The 13,671-nt window shown below is 46.6% G+C and overlaps 1 protein-coding gene across 1 annotated transcript in view; it reads right to left on the bottom strand.

Moving 5' to 3' along the window:
- Window positions 1–13,671, bottom strand: part of kif5ab (kinesin family member 5A, b) — a gene marked incomplete at both ends in the record, with an annotated part of 362,394 nt that overhangs the window by 215,240 nt on the left and 133,483 nt on the right. The window contains 3 exon segments of the mRNA XM_084315723.1: window positions 660–708; window positions 2,777–2,881; window positions 3,685–3,758. Of these exon segments, the coding sequence (XP_084171849.1) occupies window positions 660–708; window positions 2,777–2,881; window positions 3,685–3,758 (228 nt within the window).

The following is a 13,671-nucleotide window of genomic DNA, read 5'->3' as shown; positions in this document are numbered from 1 at the left end:
TTCCTCCTATGTTCACAGATGTCTCCTGGGTGCCGTCTCTATCCATCAAGCCTGTTGTCACCTCCTTCTTGTTCATTACCTAAATGTGCCTATAACCCTGCAGAGTGCTCCCCTGCATACAGATGGGAGCTCTTCCCGTTGGTTTTGTCTCTATTAGAGGTGTAATGGGATGGATACTGCCTACAGCTTCGTATCTGGCTCCCCCCATCATTCTCCTCTGCACATTCATCTTTTCCATAATGCCATGTATCTCCGCATTATACTGCCCTGCGCATATAATATACTAACCTCAAGAAGCGATGTGATATATCTAAAAGAGATTATCTGAAGTAGATATGCAGCTGCAGGCATTTATTTCACTGCTTAATACAACATACTTATTTATATAATTTTACATTATTTCAACACTCATAAACTCATGAGCTCATAAAGTCAAAGTTGTAGCTGCAACGTACAGTAGCGCCAGACTGTTATTAATGGCAGTCCTTTCAACAGTCCAGACTGAATGATTGTGTGTGTGTGTGTGGTTGATTTTAGACGTGAGGGTTCTGTTAAAGAGCATTGGGGAAAAACCTGAGTAAACAAATGTGTTCGTTTTGTGTTTTACTCTTTGACTGTCAATATTTTCTTTTGTTGAGCTGGATAGTGCAGACACCTACCATCCAGCAGGTCCCGAATCTTATCCATGTAGATCTCAAAGTAGGACACCTAGAGAGAGCGAGAGAGAGAGAGAGAGAGAGCGAGAGAGCGAGAGAGAGAGAGAGAGAGAGAGAGAGAGAGAGAGAGAGCGAGAGAGCGAGAGAGCGAGAGAGAGAGAGAGAGAGAGAGAGAGAGAGAGAGAGAGAGAGAGAGAGAGAGAGAGAGAGAGAGAGAGATCTGAATCATGGAGTTGGGTCAGATTGTGCTGAACAAGAACAACTCTCCCAACAGTGATGCATGAGACAAAGTGAAATTGCCCATATGAGCTCTTCTGGTCGGGTACACTCTCATTTCTAGACCATTAAAATGTGAGACAGACATGACCAAAAAAAATATTAAAGTAAGAAAGAAAGAAAGAAAGAAAGAAAGAAAGAAAGAAAGAAAGAAAGAAAGAAAGAAAGAAAGAAAGAAAGAAAGAAAGAAAGAAAGAAAGAAAGAAAGAAAGAAAGAAAGAAAGAAAGAAAGAAAGAAAGAAAGAAAGAAAGAAAGAAAGAAAGAAAGAAAAAGGAAAAAACAAACAAATAGGGAGAGAGAAAGAGAGAGATGGAGAAAGAGAGACCAGCAGATAATGGGAGATCAACATGACTGCAAAATCATGTTAGGGTAATCTTCAGTCCCATGGATGAGCAGAGGTATTACCAGCTACTAGGGCTGTCCCTGACTAAGGATTTGGATAGTCAACTTTGATTGGCCGAAATTAGCCGATGGTCAAAGATTTTTTTTTTTTTTTTATCCACTTTTTCTCCCATTTTTCTATATTTTCTCCCATCCCAATTTCGTATCATCCAATTCAACCCTCCCCTGTCACGGACGCTGTTTCTTGCCTCCCACAAGCCGGCTGCAATGTGGGCTAAGTCATACATAGCACAAGTCCCCTCCGGTACTTGAGTAACAGCAGTCGCATCTTTTCACCTGCGCAGCTCGATCTCTCAGTGGCGAGGAGTAACGCGTGGGAGGCTCACGCTGCCCCCGACACTTCCTGATTCTACTGCGCAGGCGCACCAACCGACCTGTAGGAGTCGCTGTCCACAACGCCCGATCCCCACCCATCAGTTTCCCACCCCCTAATACGGCCAATGTGTATTAGTACGGACGACCAGCTAAACTGAAAGCAAATGTGGAGCGCTGGGCTCGAACTGACAAGCCCAGCGTCTCCAGCATTTCGTGGTGAGCGCCTTTCCCACTACGCCACGTAGCCGCCCACACCGATAGTCAAAATATTGTTTTTGAAATTAATTTTTATTTATTATAATATTTTTTTATCATTCAATTTGGGCTGTGGGGGTGCTTAATGTCTGAAGGAGTCGACGGAAGGCTTCTTGTCCTCTGCAAAAGCATGCAATTGGTCCACTGATGGATACATCTTGATATTTGTCTAGTCTAGTGTGTTCATTAGATGGGTGAAATCCTCTTTCAGTGCCTCTGTGCCTGTTTTCGTAGGCAGTTAGCCTCTGGTATGCGTGCCATTAGCGTTAGCCACGCTTCTAGGCCTCCTTTCTTTTGGAAAATGTATTATTATTTAAAAAATTATAATAAATACATTTTTTAGCATTTGACTAAGAGGTTGGCAGTCGACTATTCGACTAATAGGGGTCAGCCCTACCAGCTACTAAAAGTGAACAAGGTAAAATAGCCCAACACATATGGCTGAATAAACACAGTTTAGCTATGATGTTTTATTCATGTCCTGCTGCTGCTCTTCTGCCATTGGAGGATTATTTTAGAAGAGTACTCAATCCAGTCTGTGCTCAAGGCTATTAGGTACACATAGCAGGAAATATCAACATCAAGCAATGAGGGCACTCGCATGGTAAGAGGATCGACCAACACTTTGGCGTCTTCAAATGTCACATGGAGGCAGATAAGAGGCAGATAAAAGATAGATGCAGTAGCATTTGTGAATACTTTTAGAGTGTAAGAGCCCCTCATTTTAGAAGTCCAAGCTACAGCACACATTCATGCTGAATATATTATGGTCTGTGCTTCTGAGAATGTATGGCAAGGGGAGGAGGGGGCGTACATACTTATGCTTGCACTACATAATACACTTATATGCGCATATATGAAAAACACACACCTTTATGTGGAACTCCAGGTTCTCATCCATGGCGAATATGTGTTCGAAAATGTCCTCTGAAATCCTGGGGATGATGCCCATCCCATGAGGGTCGTGAAGCTTCCCCTGCGAGGAGGAGGAGGAGGAGGAGAGAGAAGAGTACAGTTAGAGTATCAGAGGAGACCATGGTAAAAACAGGGGCAAAATGGAGAGTTGGAGACAAGTAGGAGGAATGACACAGAGAGGAGGTGAGGGGGTGAGTGGGAGGGAGAGGGGGCGAGGGGGAGGGAGAAGAGCTGAGAGGGAGGGAGAGGAGGTGAGGGGGAGGGAGAAGAGCTGAGAGGGAGGGAGAGGAGGTGAGAGGGAGGGAGAGGGAGGGAGAGGAGGTGAGGGGGAGGGAGAAGGGCTGAGAGGGAGGGAGAGGAGGTAAGGGGGAGGGAGAGGAGGTGAGGGGGAGGGAGAAGAGCTGAGAGGGAGGGAGAGGAGGTGAGAGGGAGGGAGAGGGAGGGAGGGAGAGGGAGGGAGAAGAGCTGAGAGGGAGGGAGAGGAGGTAAGGGGGAGGGAGAGGAGGTGAGGGGGAGGGAGAGAAGGCGAGGGGGAGGGAGAGTAGGCGAGGGGGATGGAGGATGTGAGGGGGAGAGAAAAGAGGTGAGAGGGAGGGAGAGAGGGCATGAGGAAGAGAGGAGGTGTGAGGGAGGGAGAGGAGGTGAAGGAGAAAGGACTGGTGCAAAAGAGATGAGAGGAAGACAAATAGAGATGTGTACTACAGAGGAGTGTGTGTGTGTGTGTGTGTGTGTGTGTGTGTGTGTGTGTGTGTGTGTGTGTGTGTGTGTGTGTGTGTGTGTGTGTGTGTGTGTGTGAGTGTGTGTGTGTGTGTGTGTTTGTGTGTGTGTGAAACACAGCAATGGGTCCTGATGAATGATTCATACCTCCATGGTGTGTGTCTTTCCAGAGGCGGTCTGGCCATAGGCAAAGATGGTGCCGTTGTATCCTCCCAGAACATCTAGAGAGAAGAGGCAGAAAAATAGACGTGTGATATTTAAAATTGTGTTCCTTTATAGATCAACAACTGATTGACAGACAGACCGACAAAGTCAGAAAGACACAGAGATAGCACACACGCACGCATACAGACACACAGACGCATGCACGCACACACACACACACACACACACACACACACACACACACACATACACACACACACACACACACACACACACACACACACACACACACACACACACACACACACACACACACACACACACACACACACACACACACACACACACAGAAGAACACAGACAAGAATGCTGTGTGATGAGGGGTGTAGTTTGAGTGTTGGCTGATGAATTGAAAATGGGGGACCCTGGTGTAAACAAGACGAAAGTCTTTCTCTGGTCTGCATCCCCTTAACAATTGTGTGTATTGAGCTGTACTGTATTGTACCCATTCTGCAATCTGTTAATAAAGTTTTCAATCAATCAATCAATTGATTGATTGCATGCAGCCATGCAGCCATGAGGTACGTGCGAGGTACTGCATACACTCATCTACATTGGAACTGAACTGAAAGCAGCTGTGCTGCTAGACTTTGGTGAGAACGGCCCATCAGGAGTGACTCACTGAAGCAGCTGTAGGGGTGAGTACCTCTATCGTAATAAGAAATAGGGTTTCCTGATCATATATCTACTCTACTCTGCGTTGTGTTCTATAGCCCTAAATCTGGTACCAAAACACTGTGGTTGGAGAAACAGGAATCAAAGGAGAGGTTTCTATTTCTCAGAGTTGATTTATTTCAAAGTCAAAAGGTACAAGAAATACTCTGATTCAATCAAAATGAGTGTAATGTACCAAAGCACTATGCCGCTTGTCATTAATATCAGTCTAAAAAAGTAGTTTAAAGAATAATAATCTTCAATGGCGTCGGTTGTTGATTTCTTGTTGCCAGGAGACAAAGGATGGTATTCTCGTTCAGCGTCTTCAAGCAGTTCTCTCTTCGTCTTGCTGTGCATAGAATGTTCACGAGCGGCTCCTTCTCGTCTCCCTTTGTGCAGTCGGTTTTAAAGGTTAAATCCCTCCTCTGAGAGAACGTTAAACTAGTACGTCAGAGGGCGGATCTTCTTCGTCCTGATTGGCTAAGGCTCATAGCGGCCATTTTAGAAGTCACACCACCCCCTATATGGAGTATTTTGAACCTAGGGGCAGTCTCTGCTATTTTTAAGCACAAAAGTACTGTTCTGGAGTTTTAACGTTTTAAAGTATACAGCATTTAATTTGACCAACTAAAAGATTAAAGATTAGTTATGACTATACTTAAACAGTGAATGTAAGTGTTACAAAGGGTCAGATTAAACCGAATATATATATTTATTGCTTGAGATCCCTTGTATAATATTTGTATATCGTTTGATATCCCTTGTATATTCTTTGTATATATACACGGAATATCCCTTTACCTGGGTACAGACCAGACCATAATATTCGTTCTCCTATTGGACAGCGACCCCTAGGCGCCAACGGCCATACCCCCAATGGCAAGTTCAAAGGCAACGCCAAGGCATGTCTCAACATGTCCAGGTTTGCGCAGTAATACGAGACAGAACTGAGGTTGGCACTAGATAATTCACCTTACGTATAAATACGGCGCAGGTGGAAACAGCATTCAGTTCGTTCATCATTCAGTTCGTTCATCATTCAGTTCGTTCATTACCAGTAAAGCCTTCACCACGAGTCAACGACCAAGTGAAGTGAGCAACCTTGCGTCTAAATAGAGCACTTAGAACATGTGCGAATAGGATAGTAAAGTGTCATAGTTTGGTGAAGTAACGTCAAGTTCAACCTAGTTTAATGTGACGGATAGTGCACAGGAGAATCTACACCGGCGAATGCAGAACCATTTTCTGGTTGGATTATATTGCTTTGGTACCGTGGCTGCTGGAGCAGAGAACCGTCTACCCCACTATCGTGTGGGATCTACCCCTGTGAGGAGCACCCTCGAGCCCGCCTCTAGGACCAGAGGCTGGCTAGCTTTCATCCATGCTGTCGAGCATACTGGATTATAGCTGCTGCTTTGTCTGCCGATCAAGGGAGTAATGTACCGACTCCCGTAGCTGGAGCTTCTTTATTCCTCGTTGACCCAGACTTTGCACCCGAACATTCCTCTACCCTGCCGGCTTACAACCGGAGGGAACCCCCCAGTGTCTCCAGCTGACTACTAGTGTGCTTTATGTAATTGCTATGCTACAGGTGGCGTCAGTTATACCCATCTTACTATTCTCATGGACTTACGCTCTTGACCTACTTTAAGTGTTCTTCGCCTTACAAGCGCAATTATAATTCTCAATCTGTAACCTACCGTTGCTGCTCTAATAATAATAAATACCTCTAACTAGAACTTTCTTTGTCATTGCCGTATTCTTGTGTGGGTGTTCACCAGATATATCATGTACTGTATGGCCAGTAATTAAAGTACATAACTAAGTAGTGGTTTAATAATACCATACTCTCAATACAGTCAGGGAATTGTACCCCTCAGTTACAATTGGTCCTTCGAGCCGGAGGAATATCAGTGTAATATCTAAATATAATATTGATATTAACCATGGCCAGCGGTGAACACTCCCCAAGCGGCTCTCCCAAGCTAGAACGCCCGCAGCGCAGACGTCAGCCACCTCCCTATCTAGAGGACTACGCTGTCAGTCTAATACCTAGCTTTAAACAGACATTAAATGCGGATAAAGCGGATAGTCAAAGCATGTCAAATCCTACCGACCAGGCGACCCGACCAGTAGAGACCCCAGTGGATTCAGACCAAACTGACTCAGCTCACGGGGGGGACCAGGTGGGACATGACCAGACTATACCTCCAGACAACGTCACCGGGAGAGTCCCCGGAGAGCTCCAGGATAAAGAAAGCGCTCCGGGGACAGAACCCGACACACAACCAAGAGAAGAGAAGCGCGCCCAGGAGATGGATCTCGAGGCGCGCCCAGAGAACAGATCTCCAACGAGCACTGTCAGAAGCCGATCACCTCCGTCAGTGTCATCCCCCAGCGAGGCGGACCAGATGCTGGCGCAGGCATTCATCGCCACCCTGGCAGCCTCCACCGAACGCGATCGACTTCAGGGTGAACGCGATCGACTTCAAGCACAGACGCTTAGTGAGCGCGAACACTCTACCATGGAAAGAGAGCGCCTTCAGGCTCAACAGACGAGCGAGCGCGAACAATCTGCAGACCAACGAGAGCGCCTTCACGCGCAACTCCAAGCGCAAGCCCTTAGTGAACGCGAACACGCTGCAACCGAGCGAGAGCGCTTCCAGGCGCAACAAAGGAGTGAAGACGACCGCATAAGACTGGAGACCAGACGCCTTCAGACGGAAGAGAACATTGAAAGAGGCCGCGCCGATGCACAGCGCGCCGCCGCCAATGCACAGCGCGACGCCGCCCATGCCAGCGCCAATGCACAGCGCGACGCCGCCAATGCACAGCGCGACACCGCCAATACCCAGCGCGAAGCACAGCGCGACGCTGCCAATGCAGAGCGCGACGCCGCCCATGCCCAGCGCGAAGCAGAGCGCGACCGGCTGCAGGCGCAGATGATAGAACAATTGATTGCCATGGCGACACCCCCTCGCTCCGCACGGAGCTCCCGGAGATCATCACGACAAGGGTCTAGGGCACCTTCCCCTACCCGACGAAGCGACCCGGGACCCGGCCAACAAGAGGATCCTGTCTACGTCTCCGACCCCCCTCCCCGACCGGTCCACACGAGACCCAGCCACCGGGAAGAACCGGCCTACGTAGCCGAGAGACTGACTAGAAGACTCCAGGACCTAGCAGAGGAAGAGGAAGAGGAGGAATGTCAAGCCGACCAGCAGCAACGTACTCTGGACCAGGAGGCCCAGTACAGCCCCGACCAGCAGCAACGTACTCTGGACCAGGAGGCCCAGTACAGCCCCGACGTCAGCCCCGAGTCACTGCACTACAAACCCCCGACCCAACTCACGGGTGAGTTTGACGTACAGTCAGCACCGAGGAACAGCACCTGGGTACCCGGCCCCTGGTACCCACCAAGTACCAACCCACGACAACACGTACGGGGAGACGCGCCCAGGAGGCCCCTTCCCCTACGCTCACCAATGTGCCAGCCATCCATGGCATCGTACCTTGGCACACCGACGTTCCCAGACTTTACGCGCGAGGACAGAGCACAGTACACGGAATTACGGATGTGCTTGGAGACTATGATGTCCGACGTCCCCGATGAGTCGTACAAATATGCCATCCTCCTCAAGCACCTCAAGGTGCCCAGAGCGCATAATATAGCGCTGGCATATTCCAACTCAAGCACCCCATACTCCGCGGCTCTAGTGGCCCTCGACCAGCGTTATGGACGCATATGGGACTACGTGATACAAGAAATAAGGAATATTGACCGTCTCCCCCCAGCCAAAGACAATAGAGCATTGGATGACCTCTCTATCAAGGTACAATCCCTGGTAGGGATGCTGGGGTCCCAAAAGGAAAAAGGGAGACATGAACTATATGCTAACTCTAATGTAGAACGAATACTAGAGAAGCTCCCTCCAGCCCGCCAAGAGCGCTTTCGGCGGCAGAGAGACCACCGTGATCCCGACGGTCCCGAGCCATCCCTCCTAGACCTAGCTGATTTCCTCGCCAGGGAGGTCAGCAGCCTACGACTGGATACGTTCGTGTGGAGTGGACCAAGCCCAAGAGATGGACCTCGGGGATCTAATGATAACCGCCGGTCAGTGACTGTTATGCACCAGGCCGAGTCAGTGCCGCAGCACGAGAACCACAGCAACCCCCCGACCAAGGGGGAGTGGAAGATTGAATGCCAGTACTGTGAAGGGGAACATCGGCTGTATCAATGTGACACTTCCATATGGCAGCTGAGTGCCGTTTAAAGAAGAAATGCAGCAAGTGTGACGGCGCCCACTTGGAGGTCCTGCACGACATCAACAAGCGTCCGCCAGGAAACCAAAGTGGGCCCGTCACGGTGATGTATCAGGCCGAGGCGGTGGCACCACTACCGAAGATCCATAGGACCGTCCCCTGGTGTCCTGACTGCTACAGCAGACACTGGGAGTCACGGTGCTACTCGGACGACCGCGAGTCGGCACCACTACAGAAGAGCCAAGGCAACCGACCAACAGGAGTGCTCCACATAGACCCCAAGCATAGCGGGACCCCCCGAGTGCTCATCAAAGTGCTCAGAGTGCTCCTGAGCTACGAGGACAAGGTCCTGGACACTTACGCCGTCCTAGACGATGGGTCTGAAAAGACTCTCCTCCTCGCATCCGCCGCAGCCCGGCTGGGTCTGCGGGGTGCCAAAGGAACAATGATAATCCGTACCATTAGAAGAGACCAGAAGACCATAAAGGGTGAAAATGTCTCCTTCAGGATAGCAGCGGTGGACCAGCCCGAGAAGCAGTATAGCATCACCAACGTCTTCACCAGCCACGACATAGGCCTGTCACAGTACACCTACCCCATCCCACAGCTGATGGCGAAGTACGAGCACCTACGCAGACTACCTATACCGCTTATCGACGGCGCCACACCGACCCTGTTTATAGGCTCCGACCACGCGGACCTCATTCTCCCAATTGAGACGGCCCACATCGGACCCAAAGGATGCCCAGTCGCGGTTCAGACCCGACTGGGGTGGACGCTCCAGGGCCCCCTCTACGGACTTGACAGTCAACCCACGTCTACACGCTGCCTGCACACAAAGGTGAGCGACACCGGTCACTCTCTCGTACAGCCCGTTGAGAGGCTATTGACATTAGACGAGAGGCCTGTGAGAGAACCGTGGGCCCAAGAAGAGGGAGTTCCGAACTCCACCCCCCTCAGCTGCGCTCCAAGCGACGTAGCTGACCTCGAACCCAGCACCCCAAGCGACTCCTTGATGGGGCGGCCGGAACCGGCCCCTCCTCAGACGGGGTACAGACCAAACAAGAGGAACAGACGGAGGATGTGGAGACACAGCCAAGCACAGCCCAGTATACCCAGGAGGGCCGACCTGCCTCACCGCCACACCCGACCCGTGGCGAGGCTGATAGAGTTGCCAAGGCTCCCTGACTCCCTTGATGACGATCATGACCCACTGACTTTGTAGATTGCCCTACTCCCCACAACAGACATTGAGTAGTTGACGGGACTATTAATCTGTCTTTGCTTTATCTAATTAGGTGCGGACTAATTAGGAGGCGGCTGTTACAAAGGGTCAGATTAAACCGAATATATATATTTATTGCTTGAGATCCCTTGTATAATATTTGTATATCGTTTGATATCCCTTGTATATTCTTTGTATATATACACGGAATATCCCTTTACCTGGGTACAGACCAGACCATAATATTCGTTCTCCTATTGGACAGCGACCCCTAGGCGCCAACGGCCATACCCCCAATGGCAAGTTCAAAGGCAACGCCAAGGCATGTCTCAACATGTCCAGGTTTGCGCAGTAATACGAGACAGAACTGAGGTTGGCACTAGATAATTCACCTTACGTATAAATACGGCGCAGGTGGAAACAGCATTCAGTTCGTTCATCATTCAGTTCGTTCATCATTCAGTTCGTTCATTACCAGTAAAGCCTTCACCACGAGTCAACGACCATGTGAAGTGAGCAACCTTGCGTCTAAATAGAGCACTTAGAACATGTGCGAATAGGATAGTAAAGTGTCATAGTTTGGTGAAGTAACGTCAAGTTCAACCTAGTTTAATGTGACGGATAGTGCACAGGAGAATCTACACCGGCGAATGCAGAACCATTTTCTGGTTGGATTATATTGCTTTGGTACCGTGGCTGCTGGAGCAGAGAACCGTCTACCCCACTATCGTGTGGGATCTACCCCTGTGAGGAGCACCCTCGAGCCCGCCTCTAGGACCAGAGGCTGACTAGCTTTCATCCATGCTGTCGAGCATACTGGATTATAGCTGCTGCTTTGTCTGCCGATCAAGGGAGTAATGTACCAATTCCCGTAGCTGGAGCTTCTTTATTCCTCGTTGACCCAGACTTTGCACCCGAACATTCCTCTACCCTGCCGGCTTACAACCGGAGGGAACCCCCCAGTGTCTCCAGCTGACTACTAGTGTGCCTTATGTAATTGCTATGCTACAGGTGGCGTCAGTTATACCCATCTTACTATTCTCATGGACTTACGCTCTTGACCTACTTTAAGTGTTCTTCGCCTTACAAGCGCAATTATAATTCTCAATCTGTAACCTACCGTTGCTGCTCTAATAATAATAAATACCTCTAACTAGAACTTTCTTTGTCATTGCCGTATTCTTGTGTGGGTGTTCACCAGATATATCATGTACTGTATGGCCAGTAATTAAAGTACATAACTAAGTAGTGGTTTAATAATACCATACTCTCAATACAGTCAGGGAATTGTACCCCTCAGTTACAGTAAGTCTTTTCCTGGTATCTTTAGGTATTTAGAAACTGTATTTAGCTCTATTTGTTGTTTTTAACTAGAACAAAGGATTCTATAATTTTAATTATAGGATCTTCAAATGATTATCTATTTTAGTCTATTTGGTTTTAAGACAACCTGTTGCATTTATCAATATTATATAACCTTATCTTTGATGTTAGATTAATTTTCTAAGTACATTACACATATTTTGCCCCCTTAAATCTTATATTTTAACTATATTACTGGCTTAATTAGACTTTGCAATGGTGGATAAGAGTCTAGTTTAGTTCTTATATAGTACACTATTTTATAACTTTTGAGACTAGTTGTCCTTATGGGATTAATAAAGGGTTTTGGTGGTGTTTTACCCACTTAAAACTAAATGCATAGTTTAGAATCCCTATCCCCCTCTCCCCGTTTGCCAAGGAGGTAAGGAAGAGATTCTTTCTGGAGGACAGCTGCATCTCTGGTATGTCCTGTTTGTAGTATCAGTGTTGAGTGCCTGAGGGCCGTCTCTTTTGTTCTACTTTGGCTTGGTCAACAGACCACTCTATTCAAATGCTAACTTTTAGCCAGCTAGCAGCCCAGCCCTTTGTTGTTTTACCTGTTCCAACGTGGGGGAGAGGAGCAGATGCATTTACTTTAAGATTGTATACTAAATTTAATCACTCAGGCCTGCCGCAACCCATCCTGTGTTTACAGAAGAGACCCTTCAGTATGTCTCATAGATTTATCTGACCCGTTTGGCTATTCCTCCAGTACATAATGTAATCAATATTATCTTTAGTTGTGGTTAGTTTACAATTACTTCTAGAACACATGTATCTTAACTACTATTTGGGGGAAAAACAGAACACTATATTTTAAGAACAGCATGAATCTTCTTGAATACAGCAGAATTGGGCCAGAGTTGTATTGAACTATATCAGAGTATTTACTGGATTTAATTGTTTTCTCCTATCACCAAACTTACACACAGCCGTCGCTAAAGATTTCTGGGAGTTAAAGCATGATTATGAGTCAGAATATACCACACCTCTTCCACCCGACGGGACCGGTACCGGTCCCAAAATGACATCACGTCATAAATCAATCTCTCCAGACTGTTTGACAAAAGTATTGTTTTTTTTGTCAAACGTATTCAAGTATAAACATCATAACCATGTCACAACAGCAGTTATAATGTATATTATCATCAATAAGTTAGTTTACCAATAGGTTAAAGTGTTATTAGATAGATTTAACTTTTCGTTTTGGTGTTATTTAGTTCGTGAAAGTCGCCATTTTGGAACATTTGAACGTCGGGAATTGTAGTTTTTTTGCTGCCACACCAACAACTTTCGATGAGTGTTGGAGAATTTTTCAGAACAACACTTCCCAAGGGCCTCTATGGGGTTTCAAGCAAATTACTTCTGTATGATTTTTTTTTATAGCGCTTATTATTCGGGATAATAAACCACACAACTTAACATTATTGACATATATTGAAGCGCAGTTAGTTTCTCTTCCATATTTTTAGCATGTAGCAACAATTAGAATTTAAATTAGTTTAAAAATGGTGCCACCCTGATAAAAATAAAAAAGCTACTGTATTACAGTAGATTTCATTATCTGTTCTTATGCACGCCTGGTGATACTAAATCCAAATTGAACTCGGACATTTGAAAGATAATTTTTTTTAAGCCTGCTATTCTATATTCTATAATAATATTTCAAATTGCATTGGTCCGGATGGGAGAATTCAGTACTGTATCTACAAAACCTTCTGTTTAATCATCTTCCCTTTATTAATTTCCTTCGATTTTTTGTACACATGATCTACAAGAAGGTACTGCATGAGATCATTAGCAGTTTTTCATGTCTGGTAATTATTAGCATGGTGTTATTCACTGTCAATTCATATTCTCCTTTGTTTCATCACAATTTAAGCAAGCCTAGTAATAGACACACTATTTCTGACACTGGGAATACATTCACTGAGGTCCATAGATGTCCCTAGATACCAAGAATATGCAAATGGCCCTTGTAGAAGTGGAGCAATATTCCATTTACTTAGGTATGTATTTTAGGCGGATATCGATTCTTTGGACAACGATACGATATTATCCGATATCACACAGTCTGCCACGATACGATACGATTCGATTCAGGTGCCTGCGATCGATATGAGACGATATTATATGCCCATTTAACACAATCAGTAACATTTAAATCAACAACAAAAAAAGCAATGGAAATATCATTTGACATTTTTATCTTTGAGCTCTTCCAGACATTTAAATGAAAAACAATCTATTGTTTTTAATACAAATAGACCTCCTGTTTGCTGTTTTTGGTTCGTTTTTATTTTTTTTCAATATTAATATCCTATTCACTGTCACAGAGCTGTATTTTGGCTGGAAAAGCCGGCCAGATCCTGTTAGTGGGGCTATCCCGAGAATGCACCCTCCTT

This window comes from Notolepis coatsorum, assembly GCF_963971535.1.
Source record: "Notolepis coatsorum genome assembly, chromosome: 6".
NCBI classification, from domain to species: Eukaryota; Metazoa; Chordata; class Actinopteri; order Aulopiformes; family Paralepididae; genus Notolepis; species Notolepis coatsorum.
Note: the sequence above shows the minus strand (reverse complement) of the source record. Positions and strands in the feature narration are given on the sequence as shown.